This window comes from Ovis aries, chromosome 21, assembly GCF_016772045.2.
Source record: "Ovis aries strain OAR_USU_Benz2616 breed Rambouillet chromosome 21, ARS-UI_Ramb_v3.0, whole genome shotgun sequence".
Classification (NCBI taxonomy): domain Eukaryota; kingdom Metazoa; phylum Chordata; class Mammalia; order Artiodactyla; family Bovidae; genus Ovis; species Ovis aries.
In genome coordinates this window covers 15,655,835-15,683,280 of record NC_056074.1, presented here as the reverse complement: position 1 = coordinate 15,683,280, position 27,446 = coordinate 15,655,835, and the positions used below count along the sequence as shown (strand labels likewise).

At 39.3% G+C, this 27,446-nt stretch overlaps 1 protein-coding gene across 1 annotated transcript in view; it reads right to left on the bottom strand.

The window, feature by feature from the left end:
* INTS4 (integrator complex subunit 4) overlaps positions 1-27,446 on the bottom strand; it is a 115,310-nt gene that overhangs the window by 52,643 nt on the left and 35,221 nt on the right. Inside the window, exons 5-10 of the mRNA XM_004019432.5 lie at positions 18,857-19,042; positions 18,156-18,206; positions 14,321-14,409; positions 13,127-13,247; positions 9,988-10,059; positions 6,913-7,087 (exon numbers count right to left, since the gene is read on the bottom strand). Of these exons, the coding sequence (XP_004019481.1) occupies positions 6,913-7,087; positions 9,988-10,059; positions 13,127-13,247; positions 14,321-14,409; positions 18,156-18,206; positions 18,857-19,042 (694 nt within the window). The remainder of the gene's footprint in view (positions 1-6,912; positions 7,088-9,987; positions 10,060-13,126; positions 13,248-14,320; positions 14,410-18,155; positions 18,207-18,856; positions 19,043-27,446) is intronic.

The window sequence follows — 27,446 nt, the reverse complement described above, 5'->3', positions numbered from 1 at the left end:
GGAATACTCAGCAGGTAAAGGAACAGGACAGTTGCCCACCAAACCAAACAAAAGAGGAAGAAGTAGGGAATCTACCGGAGAAGGAATTCCGAATATTGATAGTGGAAATGATCCAAAATCTTGAAATCAAAATGGAATCACAGATAAATAGCCTAGAGACAAGGATTGAGAAGATGCAAGAAAGGTTTAACAAGGACCTAGAAGAAATAAAAAAGAGTCAAAATATAATGAATAACACAATAAATGAGATCAGAAACTCTCTGGAGGCAACAAATAGTAGAATAACCGAGGCAGAAGATAGGATTAGTGAAATAGAAGATAGAATGGTAGAAATAAATGAATCAGAGAGGAAACAAGAAAAACGAATTAAAAGAAACGAGGACAATCTCAGAGACCTCCAGGACAATATGAAACGCTCCAACATTCGAATTATAGGAGTCCCAGAAGAAGAAGACAGAAAGAAAGATCATGAGAAAATCCTTGAGGAGATACTAGTTGAAAACTTCCCTAAAATGGGGAAGGAAATAATCACCCAAGTCCAAGAAACACAGAGAGTTCCAAATAGGATAAACCCAAGGTGAAACACCCCAAGACACATATTAATCAAATTAACAAAGATCAAACACAAAGAACAAATATTAAAAGCAGCAAGGGAAAAACAACAAATAACACACAAGGGGATTCCCATAAGGATAACAGCTGATCTTTCAATAGAAACTCTTCAGGCCAGGAGGGAATGGCAAGACATACTTAAAGTGATGAAAGACAATAACCTACAGCCCTGATTACTGTACCCAGCAAGGATCTCATTCAAATACGAAGGAGAAATCAAAAGCTTTACAGACAAGCAAAAGCTGAGAGAATTCAGCACCACCAAACCAGCTCTCCAACAAATTCTAAAGGATATTCTCTAGACAGGAAACATGAAAAGGGTGTATAAACCCAAACCCAAAACAATAAAGTAAATGGTAACAGGATCATACTTATCAATAATTACCTTAAACGTAAATGGGTTGAACGCCCCAACCAAAAGGCAAAGAGTGGCCGAATGGATACAAAAACAAGACCCCTCTATATGCTGCTTACAAGAGACCCACCTCAAAACAAGGGACACATACAGACTGAAAGTGAAGGGCTGGAAAAAGATATACCATGCATATAGAGACCAAAAGAAAGCAGGAGTGGCAATACTCATATCCGATAAAATAGACTTTAAAACAAAGGCTGTGAAAAGAGACAAAGAAGGCCACTACATAATGATCAAAGGATCAATCCAAGAAGAAGATATAACAATTATAAATATATATGCACCCAATATAGGAGCACCACAATATGTAAGACAAATGCTAACAAGTATGAAAGGGGAAATCAACAATAACACAATAATAATGGGAGATTTTAATACCCCACTCACACCTATGGACAGATCAACTAAACAGAAAATTAACAAAGAAACGCACACTTTAAATGATACATTAGATCAGTTAGACCTAATTGATATCTATAGGACATTTCACCCCAAAACAATGAACTTCACCTTTTTTTCAAGTGCTCATGGAACCTTCTCCAGGATAGATCACATCCTGGGCCATAAATCTAAACTTGATAAATTCAAAAAATCGAAATCATTCCAAGCATCTTTTCTGACCATAATGCATTAAGATTAGATCTCAATTACAGGAGAAAAACTATTAAAAATTCCAACATATGGAGGTTGAACAACACACTTCTGAATAACCAACAAATCACAGAAGAAATCAAAAAAGAAATCAAAATATGCATAGAAACGAATGAAAATGAAAACACAACAACCCAAAACCTGTGGGACACTATAAAAGCAGTGCTAAGAGGAAAGTTCATAGCAATACAGGCATACCTCAAGAAACAAGAAAAAAGTCAAATAAATAACCTAACTCTACAACTAAAGCAACTAGAAAAGGAAGAGTTGGAGAACCCCAGAGTTAGTAGAAGGAAAGAAATCTTAAAAATTAGGGCAGAAATAAATGCAAAAGAAACAAAAGAGAACATAGCAAAAATTAACAAAGCCAAAAGCTGGTTCTTTGAAAGGATAAATAAAATTGACAAACCATTAGCCAGACTCATCAAGAAGCAAAGAGAGAAAAATCAAATCAATAAAATTAGAAATGAAAATGGAGAGATCACAACAGACAACACAGAAATACAAAGGATCATAAGAGACTACTATCAGCAGTTGTATGCCAATAAAATGGACAACGTGGAAGAAATGGACAAATTCTTAGAAAAGTACAATTTTCCAAAACTGAACCAGGAAGAAATAGAAAATCTTAACAGACCCATCACAAGCACGGAAATTGAAACTGTAATTAGAAATCTTCCAGCAAACAAAAGCCCAGGTCCAGACGGCTTCACAGCTGAATTCTACCAAAAATTTCGAGAAGAGCTAACACCTATCCTCCTCAAACTCTTCCAGAAAATTGCAGAGGAAGGTAAACTTCCAAACTCATTGTATGAGGCCACCATCACCCTAATACCAAAACCTGACAAAGATGTCACAAAAAAAGAAAACTACAGGCCAATATCACTGATGAACATAGATGCAAAAATCCTCAACAAAATTCTAGCAATCAGAATCCAACAACACATTAAAAAGATCATACACCATGACCAAGTGGGCTTTATCCCAGGGATGCAGGGATTCTTCAATATCCACAAATCAATCAATGTAATTCACCACATTAACAAATTGAAAAATAAAACCATACGATTATCTCAATAGATGCAGAGAAGGCCTTTGACAAAATTCAACACCCATTTATGATAAAAACTCTCCAGAAAGCAGGAATAGAAGGAACATACCTCAACATAATAAAAGCTCTCTATGACAAACCCACAGCAAACATTATCCTCAATGGTGAAAAATTGAAAGCATTTCCCCTAAAGTCAGGAACAAGACAAGGGTGTCCACTTTCACCGCTACTATTCAACATAGTTCTGGAAGTTTTGGCCACAGCAATCAGAGCAGAAAAAGAAATAAAAGGAATCCAAATTGGAAAAGAAGAAGTAAAACTCTCACTGTTTGCAGATGACATGATCTTCTACATGGAAAACCCTAAAGACTCCACCAGAAAATTACTAGAGCTCATCAATGAATATAGTAAAGTTGCAGGATATAAAATCAACACACAGAAATCCCTTGCATTCCTATACACGAATAATGAGAAAGTAGAAAAGAAATTAAGGAAACAATTCCATTCACCATTGCAACGAAAAGAATAAAATACTTAGGAATATATCTACCTAAAGAAACTAAAGACCTATATATAGAAAACTATAAAACACTGATGAAAGAAATCAAAGAGGACACTAATAGATGGAGAAATTTACCATGTTCATGGATCGGAAGAATCAATATAGTGAAAATGAGTATACTACCCAAAGCAATTTACAAATTCAATGCAATCCCTATCAAGCTACCAGCCACATTTTTCACAGAACTAGAACAAATAATTTCAAGATTTGTATGGAAATACAAAAACCTCGAATTGCCAAAGCAATCTTGAGAAAGAAGAATGGAACTGGAGGAATCAACTTGCCTGACTTCAGGCTCTACTACAAAGACACAGTCATCAAGACAGTATGGTACTGGCACAAAGACAGACATACAGATCAATGGAACAAAATAGAAAGCCCAGAGATAAATCCACACACATATGGACACCTTATCTTTGACAAAGGAGGCAAGAATATACAATGGAGTAAAGACAATCTCTTTAACAAGTGGTGCTGGGAAAACTGGTCAACCACTTGTAAAAGAATGAAACTAGATCACTTTCTAACACCGCACACAAAAATAAACTCAAAATGGATTAAAGATCTAAATGTAAGACCAGAAACTATAAAACTCCTAGAGGAGAACATAGGCAAAACACTCTCAGACATAAATCACAGCAGGATCCTCTATGATCCACATCCCAGAATTCTGGAAATAAAAGCAAAAATAAACAAATGGGATCTAATTAAAATTAAAAGCTTCTGCACAACAAAGGAAACTATAAGCTAGGTGAAAAGACAGCCTTCTGAATGGGAGAAAATAATAGCAAATGAAGCAACTGACAAACAACTAATCTCAAAAATATACAAGCAACTTATGCAGCTCAATTCCAGAAAAATAAACGACCCAATCAAAAAATGGGCCAAAGAACTAAATAGACATTTCTCCAAAGAAGACATACGGATGGCTAACAAACACATGAAAAGATGCTCAACATCACTCATTATCAGAGAAATGCAAATCAAAACCACAATGAGGTACCACTTCACACCAGTCAGAATGGCTGCGATCCAAAAATCTGCAAGCAAATAAATGCTGGAGAGGGTGTGGAGAAAAGGGAACCCTCCTACACTGTTGGTGGGAATGCAAACTAGTACAGCCACTATGGAGAACAGTGTGGAGATTCCTTAAAAAATTGCAAACAGAACTACCTTATGACCCAGCAATCCCACCGCTAGGCATACACACCGAGGAAACCAGAATTGAAAGAGACACATGTACCCCAATGTTCATCGCAGCACTGTTTATAATAGCCAGGACATGGAAACAACCTAGATGTCCATTAGCAGATGAATGGATAAGAAAGCTGTGGTACATATACACAATGGAGTATTACTCAGCCATTAAAAAGAATTCATTTGAATCAGTTCTGATGAGATGGATGAAACTGGAGCCGATTATACAGAGTGAAGTAAGCCAGAAAGAAAAACACCAATACAGTATACTAACACATATATATGGAATTTAGAAAGATGGCAATGACGACCCTGTATGCAAGACAGGAAAAAAGACACAGCTGTGTATAACGGACTTTTGGACTCAGAGGGAGAGGGTGGGATGATTTGGGAGAATGGCATTCTAACATGTATACTATCATGTAAGAATTGAATTGCCAGTCTATGTCTGATGCAGGATACAGCATGTTTGGGGCTGGTGCATGGGGATGACCCAGAGAGATGTTATGGGGAGGGAGGTGGGACGGGGGTTTGCCGGGAGCCAGTGTGAGGAATCCCGCCCGTGACAAGGTCATGAGGAAGGAAGCTGACATACGCAAGGCGTGCTCAGACTTCAGGGACCCTCTGGAAATTCCTAAGCATGTACCCCAACAAAAATCTGCCGGCTTTTGTGCTCTGCTTTTCCACTCTTCTGACATTTTCTGGAAAAAGTCAATTCAGGGCTTTAGTCTTCTGCATTTGAAAGAGTGTTTCAATCCAAAAAACCCTCTGATGGCTTTCTAGCCTGCCTGCCGGACTCCTACAGCTGCGCATGTGATTGTTTGAGGCCTCCTGACCGCAGGAGGCACAGGAAGCTTAAAACATCCTAGGAATGTAGGAGCTTCCGAGGAGTCAAAATCTTTTTAGGACTGATTAAAGGTTTCATTTGTTGAGTCAATATTTGCTGCCAAATTTTCACATCCTTTAGTTGTAGATATAGTTAGAAAAACAAGTAGTAGACCTTGTGTTAGCAACATTAGATCTTTGAGTTAAGTACCTTCTTTGTTATATCCCACTGCACCTTTGTTCTATAGAGATGTAACTTTAATGTTAATGCTTTAAGGAGATGTAGATTAAAGAAAAACACTTCAGGGGAAACAAAATTAACATTCATTAAGGAAGAGAGCCAAAAAGTGTTAACAAGCCTCTTGGCCAGAAGATAATGTAAATCACCTGAGACCTTTTGTATACCAAATGATGTATAGAAAGAACTTGAGCTGCGAACGCTACATAATCTTGTGTTACCCATTGATCTCTGTGTTTTATCAAAAAGTATAAAAGGCCTTCTGAACAATAAAGGATGGGGCCAGCTCCAGGGGCCAGCTTCTGGGGCCGGGGGCCAGCTTCTTGGACCAGCTTCTCTAACTAGTCTCCCGGCCTGGTTTCTTGGCACTCTGGCTCCCCCCGTGTCTCTCTCTCTCTCTTTCTTCTCTCTCTTTCCCTCTCTCTGCTCTTTACTTTAATTTCAGGCTGAATCTCCACCTGGGGCGCGGAGGCTCGCCAGGTCTACTTACTTGCCCCGGCTGTTAAGACCTGCGAGAAAGGGAGCTTAAGGCGAGGCACCCTTAGATATTCAAGCGGGCGCCGGTGGCCCAACGTAGATGGTGCAAATTCCTTGTCTGGAATTTTATTGGCCTTCCGCGTAAACCAAGCTATTCAGCCCTCTTCCTCCTATAGTGTAGTAATCTTCTTACTACACTATAGTTTCTTAATCTAATCTTTCATTAATAAATAAACAAGTCTTTCCACGCCGACGCCGTCCACCCTTCGAATTCCCTGGATCCACCGGGGCTGGACCCCGGCAGGGGTTCATGTTTGGGAACACATGTAAGAATTAAAGATTAAAAAAAAAAAAAAAAGAAACAAATGAAAAAAAAAAAAATGAAATGGGACTTCCCTGGTGGTACAGTGGATAAGAATCCTCCTGCCAATGCAGGGGACACAGGTTCCATCCCTGGTCTGGGAAGATTCCACATGCCAAGGAACAACTAGGCCCGTGCACCACAATTACTAAGGCTTCTCTCCAGAGCCCTTGAGCCACAACTACTAAGCCTATGGGCTGCAACTGTTGAAGCCTGTGTGCCTAGAGCCTATACTCTGCGACAAGAGAAGCCACTGCAATGAGAGGCCAGGGCACTGCAACGAAGAGTAGCCCCTGCTCACCGCAACTACAGAAAGCCCAAATGCAGCAATGAAGAGCTAGCACAAGCAAAAATAGGCAAATAAATAATAAAAGAATTATTTTTAAAAAATGAAGATGAAATAAAGTCTTCACTGAGTGACTGTGAAGATCAAGTGAGACAATCTGTATCACTCACTACAATGCCGGTGACATAGCAGTCACTCAGTAAGTGGGCACTGGTATTATTATGAAGTCATTCTTACCGTACATCTCATCTTCCAATCCATGAACAAAGGCTCCACAAGCTCCTGACTCAATCAAGTTCACAGCCCCCGTATCTATCTCTTCCTTGGGAGCATCATCTCCCCACTTCCTGCCGCTGGAAAACTCTCCCGAACTGTAAAGTTCCTTGGCACGTTCATGTGCAGTGCGTTTCCTCTGTAGAAGACAACAATTACCACTTGCTGGAGATTCATGAGAGAACAGTTAGGTGCACATCAAGAACATGAGAAAGTGGGAAATAAAGACTGCTCTCGGGGGTTTCCCTGGTCACCTGGTGGTTAAGAAGCTGCCTGTCAATGCAGAGGACATGGGTTCAATCCCTGGTCTGGGAAGATCCCACATGCCATGGAGCAACTACGCCTGTGCACCTACTAAGCCCACACTGTAGAGCACATAAGCCCCAGTAACTGCAGCCCACACACCTAGAGTCCATGTGCCACACAAGAGAAGCCCCTGCTCTCCACAACTAGAGAAAGCCTGTGTAGCAATGAAGACTCAGCACAATGAAAAACTAAAAATTTTAAAGTAAATAAATAAATCTTAAAAAAAAAGACTGCTTTCTGAAAGTTGCATAAAAAAAAAAATTCAATAGTTATCAGAGCAGAGATATGCAAATTCAACTTGAAGCAAAGACAAAGACCCTCAGGTCTATCATCAGTTCAGTTCAGTCGCTCAGTCATGTCCGACTCTTTGCGACCCCATGAATCACAGCACGCCAGGCCTCCCTGTCCATCACCAACTCCCAGAGTTCACTCAGACTCACGTCCATCGAGTCAGTGATGCCATCCAGCCATCTCATCCTCTGTCGTCCCCTTCTCCTCCTGCCCCCAATCCCTCCCAGCATCAGAGGTCTTTTCCAATGAGTCAACTCTTCGCATGAGGTGGCCAAAGTACTGGAGTTTAGCTGACAGTAATCTTATCAAAGATACTAACTTTATTAAGGGGCTTCCCATGTGGCTCACTTGGTAAAGAATCTGACTGTGAATGCAGGCGCATAGGAGACTTGGGTTCGATACTAGGGCTGGGAATATTCCTTGGAGGGGGAAATGGCTACCCACTCCTGTATTTTTGCTGGGATAATCCCATAGAGAGAAGAAGCCTGGAGGGCTTACAGTCCATGGGGTCACAAAGAAGTCCAACATGACTGAGTGACTGAAGACACACACCCACAGCTTTATTAAAGAGAACACAAGAATATTCATCAGAGAGGTGGTCATGTTTGCCATGGCAACAGAGGAAAGGGAGAACTAGAGAGGTTAAATAATGGCAGTATCCCTCTAAGCATCATTCTGGGTAGACAATACACTAGCCCTAGGAAAGAATTTTTTTCAAACCATAGGACTATGCTTTATTTGAGCAACACTATGCTCACCAAGCAAGCCTCTAGTAAATTTACTTCCTACACAGGTTGCTTAAGGGGAGATATACTAGTTGGCTAAAGTAAACATTGAGTCTACTTGACAGTTACAGTTACCTTCGTAAATGAATAAACTGGCATTGTGCTTTATTTTTTTAATTTATTTGGGTTCACCAGATCTTTTATATATATTATTACTTATTTGCCTACATTAGGTCTTAGTTGTGCCATGCTTGATCTTTGTTGCGGCATGTAGAATCCAGTTCCCTGACAGGGCTTGAACCCTGGCCCCTGGCATTGAGAGCTCGGACTCTTATCCACTGGACCACCAGGGATGTCCCCAGCAATCTGCTTTAGATATCAGGTTCTATGAATCTTGCTGGAGTGAGACCACACCCTCACGGCTGATGATCTCATAGGCACATGAAACATAGCACCTGAGCCTACAAGGATGTGGTTCGGACCCATTTATGGCTTGCAATGTATCTTAGGTAATGTTGAATTACCCATCCCTCATCATTCACCATGAGCAAGTCCTTCTTTGCACTTCTACTCCAGTATACACAAAGAACACTGAAGCAATCACTGACCTCAAATGAAGGGAACACTCTTCAAGAAAGCCATACAGCAATGTTTCATGAAGCAAAGATATCAACTCTTCAACCATTCCTAAGAATTTATCTTATGGAATCAATCAAAAGGAGAAAAGATCTAAAATCCATGGAGATAATACACTCTATATATGATTTATAACAGTGGAAAAATTTAGGAAAAACTATCAATGTATAACAAAGGGCTACAAAATGATAATACATCTACTTAATGGGATATTACACTATCAGTAAAAACTATAAGCTAACAAAATGAAAAAAGCATGTAGTGGTAAAGGTAAAAAGTAGACTACAAAAGTATCTGTACATAATGATTCCATGTTTAAAACATGCATAAGAAACAGCTGAAGACAAATACCTCAAAATGATGTGTTAAGAGTAGTGGGAATATGGGTTAATTGCTTCCCTTTTCCTTCTACTTGTCAAAGATTCTGATTCCTTATTAACACTTTTATAATTTAAAACTTAAGATACTGACAATAAATGATCCTATCATATTTTCAGACTCATATCTGTTCCTGACAGCTATGCTAGAGAACCAACAGTTAGTTTAAGGGCATTCTGCTACTGTTCAGAGTAACAGGATGCTGCTACTGAATTCTCATGTAAACTCTTCCATGAGAATTGCTATCGAAAGGAGTTCTAAGATGTCATACAATCTAACAAAATAAGACAAGACCTTTGTAGTTTCTAAAAGAGAAAGTTAATCTTGCCTCTTCTTTATAAAACACAACCTGTGAAAAGTATCCCATTAAGATAATTTAAAATGTAATGAAGTAATTTGTGATTTGGGTCAAGTTATTAAGAATTTGCAGGAGGGCAGAGCAACCCACTCCAGTGTTCTCGCCTGGAGAATCCCAAGGACAGAGGAGTCTGGCAGGCTACAGTCCATAAGACTGCACAGAGTTGGTCACGACTGAAGCGACTTAGTACCCAGCACTAAGATTTTAAACTAAAATGTAATCTAGTCACCCTACATTAACTTAACAAATTCATGGGCCGTAAGATTGAATCAACACAACCTGACATACAGTTCCACTGATTTTGGTTTCAGAAACCCAGTTTAAACAACAAAGAATTCAAGTTACCCTCAGATCTGACATCAGCTTCTTATCAAGCGTCTGTTCCAAGAAATGAGAACTGACTTGCTCCATAGAGCCCTATAAAAAGGAAGAATCCAGAGGAAATTAAACAACTATTAAGACCTAAATATTATCTTAAAATTCAGTTTGCTGCCAACTTAAGATCATAAAGATAACATTATTCTTGATAGTAAACATCCCTATGGGTTTTGAATCATCAGGAAAATAATAAAACTATTAGCAGCAGCAGTAGCTAGCAGTACCTATATAGAGCTACTAGGTGTCATGCATTGCTCTAAGTGCTTTATACACATATTAACTCATTTAATACTCACTACAACTCTACAAAGTAAATACTATTATTAGTCACAACTTATGTAAGGGGAAAAGAAGGCACAAAAAGATGAAGCAATTCATTCAAGGTGACAAAGAGTATAAACTATAGAGCTGGGCTATAAACACAGGCTAAAGAATCCTTTGCCTTAACTACTACTTTCCTTTTCATTGCATTCTATTCATTCATTTGTCCATTCATTCCTCAAACAAATATGTATTTAGCAACCATTTCTTTATATGCCTAGAGTTACCAGGAAGAGGAATACAAATACAAAGACATCAATTCTGCACTCAACAATTTCACATACTAGTGAGGAAAACTGACAAGAGATAACTGCATTATGGTATGAAGTTTTATAAAATATCTGAAAGTTTTCATCCTGCTATAAGTCAAACAGAATGGACTCTATTCGCTTTTTGTACAAGATGGACTTAAGTCTAAAGCCTTATCATTTCATTTATGTTCTTAGAAGCCTGGCTTCTGCTTTCCTCTAGAGCTTACTCTTGTCACACATCACCCAAGTTGAACACTCTGTCTTACCAAAACATACCAAACTGCTTGCAGTTTAACATGATATTGTAGTTTAGTATGATATTACAGTTCACTATGATGTCAGTATGCATGATAGTGTACTCATATATTTCTGCTCACATTTTCTCCTTCCCTACTTCTTTACCTAGCTCACCCATACTCACCTTTCAAAGTCAACTAAGAAATTACCTCCTCCAAGAAGCTTTCTGCGCATGTGTTAGATGCTCTTTCCTAGAAGTACCAATATTATAACTGATTGATTGCCTATGTCAATCTACCTGACCATCCACTCTTTTGAAGACACATATTATGCTCAGTTTGTTGAATTAATGAACATGTAGTCTGAAGACTAAATACAGTTTATTGATTATGGGTTTGTCTACTTGAGAGTTGGAGCAGCGGAGTTTACCTCTTAGCTTGCACAGAGGAACTAGTAAACCAGCAGGACCTTAGCTGTACAACCACAGCTCCCAATATATAACTGGCCCCCCACTAGGAAGGAATTCTACATGTGCTTAAGAGCATCAAATATCATTACTACCTATGTGGCCTTGGAAAAATTATACTTTCCTAAACCTTAGTTTTATTATTTATAAAATGAATAATATAATATCTACCTCAAAGAGTTTAAAAGAACAAAAAATTATTTGCAAAAAGTGAATATATATGAGTGTAAGTATGGAGGCATCTATTCCCATGTGCTTGTGTATAAGGAAGTGGGTGTATATGCATGTGTATATAGATATGCCTTCGTGGCTAAAAGCTTAGTAGGCTAGGAACTCAATAAACAGTAACAATTATTAGTATTAGCAAAATTAGACTAATAATTACTTCTGAAGTATAAACATAATTACATAATTTAGAGTTGTTTGGATTTGAAATTATTGAAATGACATAAAGCACTTGACTCAAACTAGAATCTAAGTGAAAACCTTTTCAACTCACCACTGTAATTCATTATTCATATAGCTTTATATACCTAAATGAATTTTAGATTCTACAGGGTACAAAACCAAAACTTTGAATGACTCTGCTTTAAGGATTACTTTTCTAACCTGCCTACTCAGATGATAATGTATCATTGAATTATTCCTCTTAAACATCCCCTCACACACACCATACCACACTGCAGATGCTTAGTACATGCTGACTGAAACAATCTGATGAATGACTGAATTGTTCTGAATGTTAAAATATCCACAAATCAAAATAATGCTTTAAAATGTGAATTCAAAAATAAAATCACTAAAAGCTAGCTTGTTTATTATGGACAAGCAATATAACATATAAGCAGGAAAAAATGAAATCATCCAAATTATTTATTTTTCCATGAAAATGCTTCACAAACGTCTTAGCAGTTACCCCCAAAATATTGATCAAAGGACAAGGGCTATCACTGTATTTGTGTCCAGTACAGTCAGGTCCAAACTTTTTAGCCAACAATCTTACTAAGAAGACTGGCAGAGTTGGAGGCCCTCAAAAGGGAAGTGATCAAAAAGAATTTCAGGCTTTCTTGCTGTGACACTAATATAAATTTTTATAGATGGTTATACATATGTTTTATATATTATAACCACCCCACCACCTTGCATAGGGTAGCATTTTACAATTTATACACATTTTTACAGACAGGATCTTATTTGAGTATCATGACAGCCCTGTGAGGTAAACCTGAGAAATATTATAAGTCACTTGACAGATACAGATGAAGAAACTGAGGCTAAGACTAAGTGACATGTCCAAGACAACACAGGTATAACATGAAGCTGAGTATTACACCAACACTCCTTCTGTAAAACAGCTCTATCTCTGAAAAGTTTAAAAAATTTTTTTATAAATGTACCAGGATCCCCAAAGACAAAACAGTAGGAAAGAATGAGGCTAAAAGTCAGATTAGCACCTGAATCTCCTTCCAGAACTTCCTATCTAAGTTAAATATTTACTTAGGTTCTCAGAGAACAATGAGATAAGAATAATAAGAATAAATGAGATAACGTAAGTGGCCTTATAGCAAAGCATGTAGGCCATACCAAGTGCTTAGTAACAGTAGCAGTTATTTTTACTATTATGTTCCTTTTTCTCTAGGCTTTGGCTGTCTAATATGCTAACGAGATTAAATGGGATTATCTTTAAAATTCTTTCTAGTTCTAAAAGACTCTCTATGGGAAAATGAGCCTTTTTTTCTATTTTAAGAAACATGAAGCTTTATAAAAGTGTATTCCACTTGTCCCTATGTAGCTTCTCAAAATACACTGCATTAAAGAAGATGCAACTTACCAATAGCTTTGCAGCTTGAACTCGAACCATCCAGGAGCCATCACTGACCATGTGACAAATTTTTCCAAACGCATCATCAACTAAGCGAATTTCTTCATTAGAAGAAGGGATTGGGACAATGCTATATTAAAAGAAACCAAAAGTGACAAAACATGAACCTAAAATTACAGGTTCAAAAAACTGAGAATGACCAATGACAACTGACACACAAATAGAAATAACTGAGAAATTCAAATCCTAGAATGATGAAATACATTTCAGAATAAACAAATCTCTCTAGGATTTCTTTATTTTTATTTGCACTGCAAATCTGTGTCTTAAGTAAAAAGTATTTCACACCAAAAATTCAAAGATTTATGAGATACCAAAAACAGCTACCACAAAGTATTTTATATCTTTAAGTTTAAACCAATATAAAACATACTTACATATCTGGTCCTAAATGAAAAGACGATTTCCAAATAGTAGTCTTTTCTGCGGGGGTAAGGGGTCTATAGCTTTATTAACTCATTCTGCTTTTTCAATTTCAATGTGTTTAATGAAGAAGAAAAAACACTGCTTTTTCCTATAAAAGGAGTTCTTCTATAAAACAGAATAAATAATACCTATTTCTCCACCTCAAAGAATCACTATGAGAATAAATTATTTAATTACTGTGAAAAATAATTTTTTTAACCAAACTGCACAGCTTGTGGGATCCTAATTCCCTCAATCAGAGATTGAACCCAGGTCCCAGCAGTGAAAGCACCAAGTCCTAACCACTGGACAACCAGGGAACTCCCTATGAAAATATTTTTAACCAGGACAATAGTACATAAGGGATCATTATTCTCAAACTTACCTGGTATCTTTAGCTGACTTTTGTTATTAACTAAAATGGGCCCCAAAGCATTTTAAAGAGTTTTTTAAGGGGTGGGCAGAGGTGGAGGAGTAGCATTTGAGAACAGCCATCCATCTTTTCATCTATAGTTGAGGAAGCTGGGACCCAGAGAGGTGAAGTATCTTTACTAACATACACAGAAAGTTCAAGGCAGAGCTGAAAAGCAAGGCCCAGGCATCATTTTCAGGGTCCATGTTTTTCTCCTGTTCCACAATGCCTTCCAACATTCCTTTTCTGGAGGTGGGCTTTTTACATAGTGGGAGGAAAGAAAATGGCTTAGCAATGAACAGAAGCTGGCTGACACCCACACTGACCTTTCAGGATAGAGTTGACTGACAACCCAGATAAGCTGGACTGCAGCACTGCGCACTTGTTCATAGTCATCAGAGAGTAGTTTACAAGCCTGCAAACAAGGATTCCAGAAGTCTGTTAGTTCTATGTCCTCCCAGGTGATGTTCAAACTACTTTCAAAATGAAGATAAAGTGGCTGGACCAGGATGCCAATCAAAATATGTGCATATGGTTTTAACTTCTTCAACCTTTGCACAGTAAAACATTGTTCTGTGTACCCTCCCACCGCATGTCTCAAAGGAGAACCACAGACTGACAGCCCAAAAGCCAAGCAGAATAGCATCAATCCTAGCAAAGCTTGGTCCAACCCCACAGTGTTACCCTTATAGGCTCAAACACCAAAGATGAGTTTTTCCCCTACCTGTAAATTCAAGAGCACAAATTTCTGACTGACAGGCCATCTGAAAACTCAAGCACTCTAAATAAATGTACAATTTTAATGCTAAGCTGCCAAAAAGAGGCCAAATTTTCCCGTTTTACTTTGGTCTGAAATGGAATATCCCTACTCCACCCACAGTCATAGCAACACCTTAGACTGCAACAACACCCAGAACTACGGCTTTTGAAATTTTAAAATCTTATATTCCATGCTCTGACTATAACATGCTACTCTATCAGTTCTTCCAAGGTCATAACTTACCCATCATACCTACTCTTCATCCCACTTGAGCTACCTATCTATTTAAGCAAGGTCTCTCAACCTTGCTACTATCGACACTTTGGATTGGATAATTCTTTGTTGTGAGGGGCTGACCTGTGCAATATGTTTAGCAGCATCCCTGGGCCTCTAGCCATTAGATAGTCATAGCACTGCACCCTCTTCCTCTCCCCAGCAACTGCAACACTCAAAAATACCTTAAAAAAAAAACAAAAAAAAAACTTCTACACTAAAGAATCAATGTGGGAGATATGGGTTTGATCCCTGATCCAGTAAGATCCTATGTGCCGCGGAGCAATGAAGTCCAGTGCACCACAACTATTGAGCCTGTGCTCTGGAGTCCAGCAGCCACAAATGCTGAAGCCCACGGGCCCTAGAGCCCGTGCTCTGCAACAGGAGAAGCCACTGCAACGAGGAGTCCGTGCACCGCAGCTAGTGAGTAGACCCCGCTCACTACAACTAGAGAAAATTCCACGCAGAAGCGAAGGCCCAGCACAGCCAAACATAAATAAATAAAATTATTAGAACAAAAAATGCCTCCACACATCACCAAATATTCCCTGGGGGGCAAAATTACCTTGGTTGAAAACCACTGCTTTAATTCCATCTTTTCTCTCCAAATAAACCGCCTTCTCCTTGCTCTGTGCTCTCTCCTACTTCGGCCTCCTGAGAGCACTGCCTGCATCATCACACAGGATCCCCTCAGGACTTGTGCTACAGCTGCTCCACGAACCTAAGACTTCCTACGGGCAGAAGAGCACTGGCACAGAAGACCACACTCCAGGGGACGGGTGACTCATGATCTCAAACCTTATTAGCTGTACTCTGAAATCTCTTACACTCCGGCTTTCAACTTCCATTTCCCAAGGCAGCTTTTCTTAACCTTCCCCTCAGACTTCTATCCCACTACCAGCCATCAGGCGACCTGTGTATCTGACAAAAATCAAGGTTCTCAGGCACAAACCCACTCAGCTACTCCATACCAGTTACAAGCTCATTTATTCCTGTATTCTCCCACATCTTGTTTTCTCAGTATCTGAGGGAAAAGGGTCCTTTCTAGTTCCTAATCCTATTTTTGCTGTGAATCCCATCACTTCCTCACATGACCACCCCTTACCATCCTCCAAAAAGATCTTCCTTGTGATTCTCGATGATAGCATCCTACTGCTTTACCTCACAGCAATGCTCATATGCTTTAACTGTGCTTCCTTATTTATTAACTGTCATCTTATCTACGAGAATGGGAAGGGCACAGGTCCCATCTAACATGCTTGGCATTACACAGCCAGCATTAGGTTCTCAATAACATTTGTTGATGAATCAGCTCATGAATCTGGTTTTCTGCCTCAAGGAACTTACTCTATCATTTACTCCCCTTTGCCTCTTTCATCATAACACTTGCTGTCGTTACTGTTTAGTTGCTAAGTTGCATCTGACTCTTTTGTGACCCCATGGCCTATAGCCTGCCAGGCTCCTCTGTCCATTGGGTTTCCTAGGCAAGAATACTGGAGTGGGTTACCATTTCCTTCTCCAGGGGATCTTCCCGACCTAGGGATAGAACCCAAGTCTCCTACATTGGCAGGCAGATTCTTTACCACTGAGTCACCAGGGAAGACCACCATAATACTAGCTCTCCCAAAACACTAGCTCTCTCTCCAACATATAAATATACTTAGCAACTATCTTTAAAATACAACAACAACAAAAAACCTTAATCCTATGCTCCCTTCTGCCAACTTCCACCCCACTTTCCCATCAGTCAAATATCTTCACTCACAGTCAATAATCACTTTAAACTGGCTCACCTCAACAGACCCTGATCTGGCGCTCCCCAATCCCCCCACTCTACTAAAACGGCTCTCTTTAAACTCACTAATGGCCACTTTGTTGCTTAGTCCAACGACCACATTTCAGCCCTATCCTAAATGCCCTTTCACCTGCATTTTAACACTGCTGACTATGAGAATGCCCTCCTGCCTCTTCCGGAATATGCTTTTCCTCCTCCCCCATCAAGCTGCTCCTCAGTTCCATTCTAGGGCTCCTTCCTTAAATGTCTGGCCTTGCCCCTGGCTCCATCCTTCATTTCTTCTGATTTTCTTCCTCTCCCTGGATACTGATAACTCCAAATATCCACCTCCAGCTCTGATCTTTCCTGAGTTCCAGACCTGAAATCCTCCTCACGAGTATCCCATCAACCTCTCAGACTCAACATGATTAAAAGGGAACTCAGTATGGTAACTACTGCTGCCTCACATCTCAGAACCTCCCCCAGCATTCCACCCTCACTCTCGAGGCCCAGAGCATCGCTTGCCTAATTAACCAACACAGTCTTAGGTCACTAAACACCTGGATCATCTGACTAACTCTCCTTCCTCTGTATCTTTACAAGTTTCCTTTAATTATTTGGCTTCCCTCACAGTTTTCCTATAGGTCACACCATCATAACCATTCTGAACTCATTCTACTTCATTTGTAAAAGAACATATTTGGTTTACACAGCAGTCATTGTGGCTGGGTTTATTATCAGCTACCGCTAAAGGCTTAAAACCACTCAATAGGCTAACAAAAACTGGACTCTGAGCATGGATTTAGACTTCTTTTCTCTGGATACATCCAATTATTCTACAAGAATAACGGTAAGGCCTTTTAGTTAGGCACTCAATCAGCCTGTCCTAATGATACTATAACTTTATTGTGCTTTTCCTTATCAATGCTACAATAATCATGTGATATCTTTTCATCTGATCCCACGGTCTTAGTTATCTTCCTCCAAAAATACTCCAGTTTTTCAAGCGTGGTGCCCAGAATCGACTTCAGGTTTGAAGTCAATTTCAATCAACCAAACAGACATCAGCAAGTCTACCACTGTTCTTACTCTGAACTCTGTTTTGTATACTCTGGGATTCATACTCAGCTACCGAAGTCCTCCTAAATGTCCCCCTCACATGTACTAGTGCTATTCGTTACACATCCCCCATTGTCTTCTTAGAATGTATGTTGTGCATACATCATCACAATTAATACTGCCACTGTTAGCCAGATGAAGCTCTATGTTTTTAAATTCTGAAAACCACTGTGACCCCTCTCAATTTCACGATACCTTCACCTCCCTCCTTTCAGACAGCAAGCATTTAAGGTACCTGATTGTAAATTGTCTGGTGTAACTTCAGTCCTCTTTCATGCAGCTGCAACTAGACAATAAAGATACAGTTTAAGTATTGGGGAGGGGGGGAGTCAATATTTCCAAAGTCTCCCCTCAATCTCACATATTTTCCCCCATCACATCCCATTAACATGGTTCCCTTTGGCCAACGTCAGTGCTATATAAATAAGAAATCTGAAACCTGGACTTTTCTATAGGAACACTCAAATGCTTACTAAATCTAACCCATGGGCTGTCCCAAGGGGATACCAGGAAAAATATGAAATAATGATAAGGAGGCTGAGGAAGAAATGGTTGACACCATCTCTCCCTAAGAAGCACTCCTCCCCATAACTTTCCCCTATACTCCTGAAATACAAGGGTAAAACACGTACCTATTGTACCACAGTACCGAGTAACACCCCTCCCATGGACCTGGGATACAAGCTGCACGTTCCAGGTTTCCGAAACGCAGGTAAAAGCTACCAGAGAAGCCCACAAGATAAGCAGCTGTTATAAAGGAATGTGTGCCTCTGAGTTCTGTAATGCCACCAACACCTTCCTGAAGGTGTGGATAAAGCGCATCCGGGGGGATTCAGAATGCATCTATCCCAGGTGGCATTCACCATTAACTTAAAAAAAAGAAAAATGAAAAAAGAAAAGTACAAATAAAAAAACGGACTCCATCATCATGTTTACCATGGCTTTTATAGCTGCTGTTCTGACACGTGGGTCCTGATCATTAAAGTAATCCCCTATAATCTTCTGAACATCTCTGACAGCTAGGCCTTCTGCATCTTTTGTGACATTTTTCTCCAAAGAACCAAGATTGCCAAGTAACTGCAGACACTTATTTCTTACACCATGAGAGGTATCTGTCAGGTGCTATGAAAAGAGAGAACAAAAGGACATGATTAAGATATCTTAAAGATAAACAAAAAACAGAAACAAAAGCACTGCATCAACTTTAGGAATGACTTCAAACACTACATTCTCACTAGTCAGGTCACACGTTTCTTTTTTCATCTCTGGAGGGGGTAGATTGTTCCTTTCGGTCATGCTGTGTAGTCTGTGGGATCTTAGTTCCTCAACCAAAGATCGAACCCAGGCTCCAGCAGTGAAAGTGCCAAATCCTAACCACTGGACTGCTAGTGAATTCCCTTCATGTGTTTTGAGCATATGTCTTCCAAGAATCATGAGTCCTGAAGACTTCCAGTTATTCAACATCATACTCCCAACAGCAAGCACCTGGCCTTGGAAAGAATAGGTTACTTTAAATGTGACCCCTTAAACTGCATTTTATTTACTATCAAATCTAAAAACAGAATAAAATTTTTTTAATTTTAATATTCATACAGAAATATGCAAAAATATTAAATGTATAGTTCAATAAATTTTCACAAAACACACACAAATAAGCATCTAGATAAAGAAGTAAACATGAAAAACACTCATGTCCCATCCCAGTAACTACTCTACCACCATCAAAAATAGCCACTATCACCAAAGCAATCTTGAGAAAAAAGAACACAGTTGGAGGAATCATGCTCCCTGCCTTTAGACTATACTACAAAGCTCCCATGATCAAAACAGTATAATAATGGCACAAAAACAGCCACAGAGATCAAGGGAACAGAAGGGAGAGGCAAGAAATAAACGCACAAACTTATGGTCAATTAATCTACAACAAAGGAAGAAAGAATATACAATGGGGAAAGCACAGTCTCTTCAATAAGTGGTGCTGGGGAAACTGTACAGCTACATGTAACAGGATGAAATCTGAACATTTTCTAATACCACATACAAAAGTAAACTCGAAATGGATTAAAGACGTAAACCTAAGACCAGACACCATAAATCTCCCAGAAGAAAATACAGGCGGAACACTCTGACATAAATCATGGCTTTGGTTATTGCTGTTGGATCTCTCTCCCAAGGCAAAGGAAACAAAAGCAACAATAAACAAACAGGACCTAACTAAACTTAAAAGCCTTTGCACAGCAAAGGAAACCACTGACAAAACAAAAAACAACCAAGTAAATGGGAGAAAACATTTGTGAATAGTAAACAGTTTATATACCTCGATATCAAAAACAAACAAAAAAAACAAACAATCTGATACAAACTGAGCAGAAGACCTGAATAGTCATTTTTCCAAAGACCTACAAATGGCCAGTAGGCACATGGAAAGGTGCTCAACATAGCTAACTATCAGAGACAGGCAAATCAAAACCATCATGAAATATCACCTCACATTTCTCACAATGGCGATCATCAAAAAGAATACAAATAACAAATGTTGGCGAGGAAGTCGATTAACAGGAACCCTTGTACACTATTGGTGCGAATGAAAATTGGCACACCCACTATGGAAAACAGCATTTTTCAAAAAATTAAAAACAGAACTACTGCATGATCCAGCGATTCCACTCCTGGGTAAAAACACATCTTGGAAAAGACACATGCATCCAATGTTCATAGCAGCATTAGTTACAAAAGCCAAGATATGGAAGCCTTCCAAGTGTCCACCAACAGAAAAATGGAAAAAGAAGACCTAGTGCATTTGTCTGTGTGCACACATATACACACACACAATGTATACACACAAACACATATGCACACAATGGGACAGACTGGTTCCAAATAGGAAAACGGGTACATCAAGGCTGTATATTGTCACCCTGCTTATTTAACTTATATGCAGAGTACATCGTGAAAAACGCTGGACTGGAAGAAACACGAGGTGGAATCAAGATTGCCAGAGAACTATCAATAACCTCAGATATGCAGATGACACCACCCTTATGGCAGAAAGTGAAGAGGAGCTAAAAAGCCTCTTGATAAAAGTGAAAGTGGAGAGTGAAAAAGTTGGCTTAAAGCTCAACATTCAGAAAACGAAGATCATGGCATCTGGTCCCACCATTTCATGGGAAATAGATGGGGAAATAGTGGAAGCAGTGTCAGACTTTATCTTTGGGGGGCTCCAAAGTCACTGCAGATGGTGACTGCAGCCATGAAATTAAAAGACGCTTACTTCTTGGAAAAAAAGCTATGACCAACCTAGATAGCATATTCAAAAGCAGAGACATTACTTTGCCGACTAAGGTCCGTCTAGTGAAGGCTATGGTTTTTCCTGTGGTCATGTATGGATGTGAGAGTTGGACTGTGAAGAAAGCTGAGTGCTGAAGAATTGATGCTTTTGAACTGTGGTGTTGGAGAAGACTCTTGAGAGTCCCTTGGACTGCAAGGAGATCCAACCAATCCAATCTGAAGGAGATCAGCCCTGGGATTTCTTTGGAAGGAATAATGCTAAAGCTGAAACTCCACCTCATGCGAAGAGTTGACTCATTGGAAAAGACTCTGATGCTGGGAGGGATTGGGGGCAGGAGGAGAAGGGGACGACAGAAGACGAGATGGCTGGATGGCATCAGTGACTCGATGGACGTGAGTCTGAGTGAACTCCAGGAGTTGGTGATGGACAGGGAGGCCTGGTGTGCTGCGATTCATGGGGTCGCAAAGAGTCAGACACGACTGAGCGACTGAACTGAACTGAAGAAAGAACAAAATTTTGCCATTTGCAACAACATGGATGATCTTCGAGGGTATTATGCTTAGTGAAATAAGTCACACAGAGAAAGACAAATATTGGATATTATTGCTTATAATGAAATTTAAAAAAACCAAATGAATATAACAAAACAGAAACAGACTTACAGATACAGAGAGCAAATTAGTGGGACTCAATGGGAAGAAAAGGAGAAGCAAAATAGGAGTATGGGATTAAGAAGTATGAACTACTATGTAAAAAAATGAATAAGCTACAAAGATAAAGTGAAAGTTGCTCAGTCATGTCTAACTTTTTGCAACCCCATGGACTATACAGTCCATGGAATTCTCCAGGCCAGGATACTGGAGTGGGTAGCCGTTCCCTTCTCCAGTGAATCTTCCTGACCCAGGAATCAAACCGGGTCTCCTGCATTGCAGGTGAATTCTTTACCAGGTGAGATACCAGGGAAGCCAAAGATAATATAAGGATAACTAACAAAAGAAGGGGGCTTCCCAGATGGGGCTACTGGTAAAGAATCTGCCTGCCGATGCAGGAAACGTAAGAGATGCTGGTTCAATTCCTGGGTCAGGAAGATCCCCTGGAGGAGGGCATGGCAACCCACCCCAGTATTCTTGCCTAGGAAATCCCATGGACAGAGGAGCCTGGGGGGTTACAATCCATGGGGTTGCAAAGAGTCGGACCCAACTGAAGCAACTTAGCATGAACACACACAACAGAAGCAGAAGAGATTAAGAAGAGGTGGCAAAAATACACAGAAGAACTTCACAAAAAAGGTCTTAATGACCTCCATAACCACTATGGTGTGGTCACACATCTAGACCAGACATCCTGGAGTGTGAAGTCAAGTGGGCCTTTGGAAGCATCACTACGAACAAAGCTAGTGGAGGTGATGGAATTCCAGCTGAGTTATTTCAAATCCTAAAAGATGATGCTGTAAAAGTGTTGCACTCAATATGCCAGCAAATTTGGAAAACTCAGCAGTGGCCACAGGACTGGGAAAGGTCAATTTTCACTGCAATCCCAAAGAAAGGCAATGCAAAAGAATGTTCAAACTACCATACAACTGCACTCATTTCACATGCTAGGCAAGGTAATGTTCAAAATCCTTCAAGCAAGGCTTCAAAAGTATATGAACCAAGAACTTCCAGACGTTTAAGCTGGATTTAGGAAAGGCAGAAGAATTAGAGACCATGTTGCCAATATCATTTGGATGGCAGAACAAGCAAGGGAATTAAGAAAAAAAAATCTACTTCTGGTTCATTGACTACACTAAAGCCTTTGTATGGATCACAACAAACTATGGAAAATTCTTAAAGAGATGGGAGTACCAGACCACCTTACTTGTCTCCTGAGAAACTGTAGGACAAGAAGCCACAGTTAAGACTGGACATGGAACAATGGATTGGTTTAAAACTGGGAAAGAAATACATCAAGGCTGTATACTATCACCTTGCTTATTGAACTTATATGCAGAGTACATCATGCAAAATGCCAGGCTAGATGACTCACAAGCTGGAATCAAGATAGCCAGGAGAAATATTAAGAAACTCAGATATGCAGATGATACCACTCTAATGGCAGAAAGTGAAGAGGAACTAAAGAGCCCCTTGATGAGGGTGAAAAAGGAGAGTGAAAAAGCTGGCTTAAAATTCAACATTCAAAAAACTAAGATCATGGCATCCATCACTTTATGGCAAACAGGAGGGAAAGTGAAAAAGGTAACAGATTTTATTTTCTTGGGCTCCAAAACCACTGTTGACAGTAACTGCAGCCATGAAATTAGAAGATGCTTGCTCCCTGGAAGAAAAGCTATGACAAACCTAGACAGCATATTAAAAAGCAGAGACATTACTTTGCCAACAAAGGTCCCTATAGTCAAAGCTATGGTTTTTCCAGTAGTCATGTATGGATGTGAGAGTTGGACTATAAAGAAAACTGAGTGCCGAAGAATTAATGCTTTTGAACTCTGGTGTTGGAGAAGACTCTTGAGAGTCCCTTGGACTGTAAGGAGATCCAACCAGTCCATCCTAAAGGAAATTAGTCCTGAATATTCACTGGAAGGACTGATGCTAAAGCTGAAGCTCCAATACTTTGGCCACCTGATGCAAAGAGCTGACTCATTGGGAAAGACCCTGATGCTAGGAAAGACTAAGGGCAGGAGAAGGGTATGACATAGGAAGAGATGGTTGGATGGCATCACTGATTCAATGGACATGAGTTTGAGCAAACTCTAGAAGATGGCGAAGGACAAGGAAGCCAGCCTGGCGTGCCACAGTTCACATGGGGTCACAGTCAGTCAGACACGATTTAGTGACTGAACAGCAACAACCAACTATAAAAATATTGAATCACTGTGTTGTATACCTGAAACTAATATAATACTGTAAATCAATTATAATATTGAGATAAACTAATACAATATTAAAAAAACAACTAAAGTAACCATTATCTTGACTTCTAACACAAAATTTTGCCTATTTTTATAATTTGTAAAATCAAATAGTGCTACGCTTCCTTTGCTTACTATTATGTTGGTGAGAATCATCCATAGTATGGCATATAGTAATGGTTGATTCATTCTCATGACTATAAAGTATTCCATTTGTGTATACACCATAATCCATTTGTCCTTTCTACTGTTGATAGATATTTGGGCTATTTCCAGTTTTGGGTTATTCTAAATATAATGTTACTATAATTATTCTTGAATGTGGTTTCTGGTATACTTTTTCACATTTCTGTTGAATACACAGTTGGAAGTAAAATTGCTGGGTCACAGAAAATGTATTATGTGCCGCTTAAGAAGATACTACCAAATACGATTCCAAAGTGATTGTACTAATTTAACTAATTTACACTTTCACCAGTCATATGTAAATGTTCCAGATATGATACACCTCTGTCAACACTTAGTACTGTCCATCTTTTTTTAGCACTTCTCATCATTCCACAGCTACTGAAATAAACTATTTGCATAATGCAGTAACAGGAACTAGAGTAACTGACTTTAGTGAAATGACCAGTCTCAAAACTAGGCAAGAAATAATGTAAGAAGAAGTTGGGACATGTTGTGCCAAAAAGCAAGAAAATATCAAGGACTAGTTGAGTTAGATCAAAAAGACCAAGAAACTAATCTGTAGGGGTTCCCACTGTCAACATTTATATCAAAAGTAAGCAATCAAATCCAGAACGTAGGATATTCGACAAGACCAAAAATCTGGTTTCATCAACAAAACTGTGGTATTTAAACAAAAAAAAATGGGGCACTGATATTGATTAAAAGAAATTTAAGAGACTCCAAATATATGCTAAACCAAAAAAAAACTATAAAAAGATATTTAATGCAGTTAAGAAAATTTTAATATGAATTGGTATGAGATGATGTGGAAAAGGTTATATTTAAAAATATCAGTTATTATTAGTTAGAGATACACACTGAACTATGTATGATTTAAACAACATATCAGGGATTTACTTTAAAATATTACAGCAGACTACAACAGAAAGTGAGGGAAAAAACAGATGAAAAAGATTGCAAAATAAAAATAACTGTCAAATTTACACCAAAAACTGCAAAGAATAATTTGAAATTTTCCATATTATAAAATATATATAAATTGAAAAAAAAAGACCTAGCTTCAAATTTCAGTTCTGACTCTATATGTGTAACACTGATCAAGTCACTGGACCTCTCAAAAGTCTAAGTTTCCTCATTTATAAAGAAGGAATAGTAGTACTTCTCTGGTGGTTCCATGGTTAAGAATCTACCTTGCAATGCAAAGGACGTGGGTTCGTTCCCTGAATTAGATTCCACACACTGAGGGGGAATTAAGCCCGTGCACCACAACTACCAAGAGCAGACATCACAGGATAGGTCCCACGTGCCGCAACAAAAACACCCCACCTGCCTCAACTAAGACCCAACACAACCATATAAACAGTTTAAAAAAGAACGAATCCATCTGTCAATGCAGGGGACATGGGTTCAATACCTGGTCCAGGAAGATTCCACATGCCGCGAGGCAACTAAGGCCATGCACTACAACCACTGAGTCTACGCTCCAGGGCCCACACACCGCAACTACTGAGCCCACGTGCCGTAACTACCGAAGCCTACACACTCTAGGGCCTGCATGCTGCAACTACGGAGCCTGCCTAGAGTCCACGCTCTGCAACAAGAGAAGCCACCACAACGAGAAGCCCACACACCACAACCAGAAGTAAGGAGTTGCACGCCACTAGAGAAAGCCTGAACACAACAACGAAAACGCAGTGCAGCCAAAATTAAAACAAACCCAGCCTGCTTAAGAAAAAGGAAGCAGGTGGGGAAAAGGTGGCAAAAAAAAGAAAACAGAGAAGCGTCAGAGGTAAAAGTGGGCCACCTGGATGAAACAGGCCTGCTGATCTGGAATACACAAGCACGAATCTTCTAGCGATAGCTGTCTGTCCGGAAAGGTACTGAGCATCTGTTGATGGTTCACATCAGATGCTCTAGGAGAAGACTCCTGAACTAAATGGGACCTGGACATTCTCACAGAAGCTATGTTCTATGAGACGGTGGGCTGGGCAGGTAGGCTTACTCAGAGGACAGAACAAAGGAAATCCAGTAAGCAAGTGTAGGTGCAGAGGGGTGGGGCTCTCACAAAGGGACTGTCTCCTTATAAAAATGACTCAATAGAACATTTGAGATCAGAGTTAATTCATGTCTCCAAGTTATTTAGGTTAAAGAAGTGTGAAACATAAACACTCTTAAGTGTTCACAATGCTCAAACTTATCCAACAAAATGACACACTGAAACTGAGAAGTTAAGAGAAATTTCCAGATATGAAGCTGACAGCGACAGTGTCACAGTTAATACAGCAATGTTGTTTATTTTTTAAATAAACTATTTTTATTTAGTATGGAAGCATCATTTGTCATAACTAAACTGTCAACTGAATCACCATCACCTAGAAGGTTGCTACCATCATTACAAATACTTTATTTGATTTTCAAACAACAAACTAAAGTCTTCTAGTTCCTATTAAGGTTACCAAGGCAACACTGACGCATAACTAGCCTGTTACTGCACACTGAATGTTAGCCTCAAAGAAAGGGTAAGTCTAAATCACACCCTTAGGGCAGCAATTAGTTTTATGATATCCTTCCCCCACAGGTCACTACTTACATCACGGATATCATCACTAATAGATAGATGCCTAGTGCCTGCTCTGCAGATGATGCTATTTTGGTGCTATACCTAGGCCATTAAAACACCATCATTTCTGTATTAATGGAGTAAGCAAACCACATCCCCAATAAGACTAATCCATGTCAAAAATAAGCTAAACTAATCAGTTTAAAACTACTGTTAAAGAATAAAAAAAAATCAATGATTAAGTATGTCAAGAAAATCCAAGAATGAGGTTAAATAAGACAAAAATAACTTACTGGCTCATTCAGTTTCAATATGGATTTTTTTTCTTTCCTTTTTTTGGGGGAGGGGTGCTGCTGAGCACCGCACAGCTTGTGATATCTTAGTACCCAACCAGGGATTGAAGCTGGGCCACAATGGTGAAAGCGCTGAGTTTTAACCAGTGGACCATCAAGGAATTCCCATTAACATGGATTAAGCACACATAAAAATTTAACATACCAAGCAATGGAAATTATTCTGAGACAACCTCTCCTAACAAAAGAACACATAATATTTACTCAGATGGTATTTGATAAATGTTAAA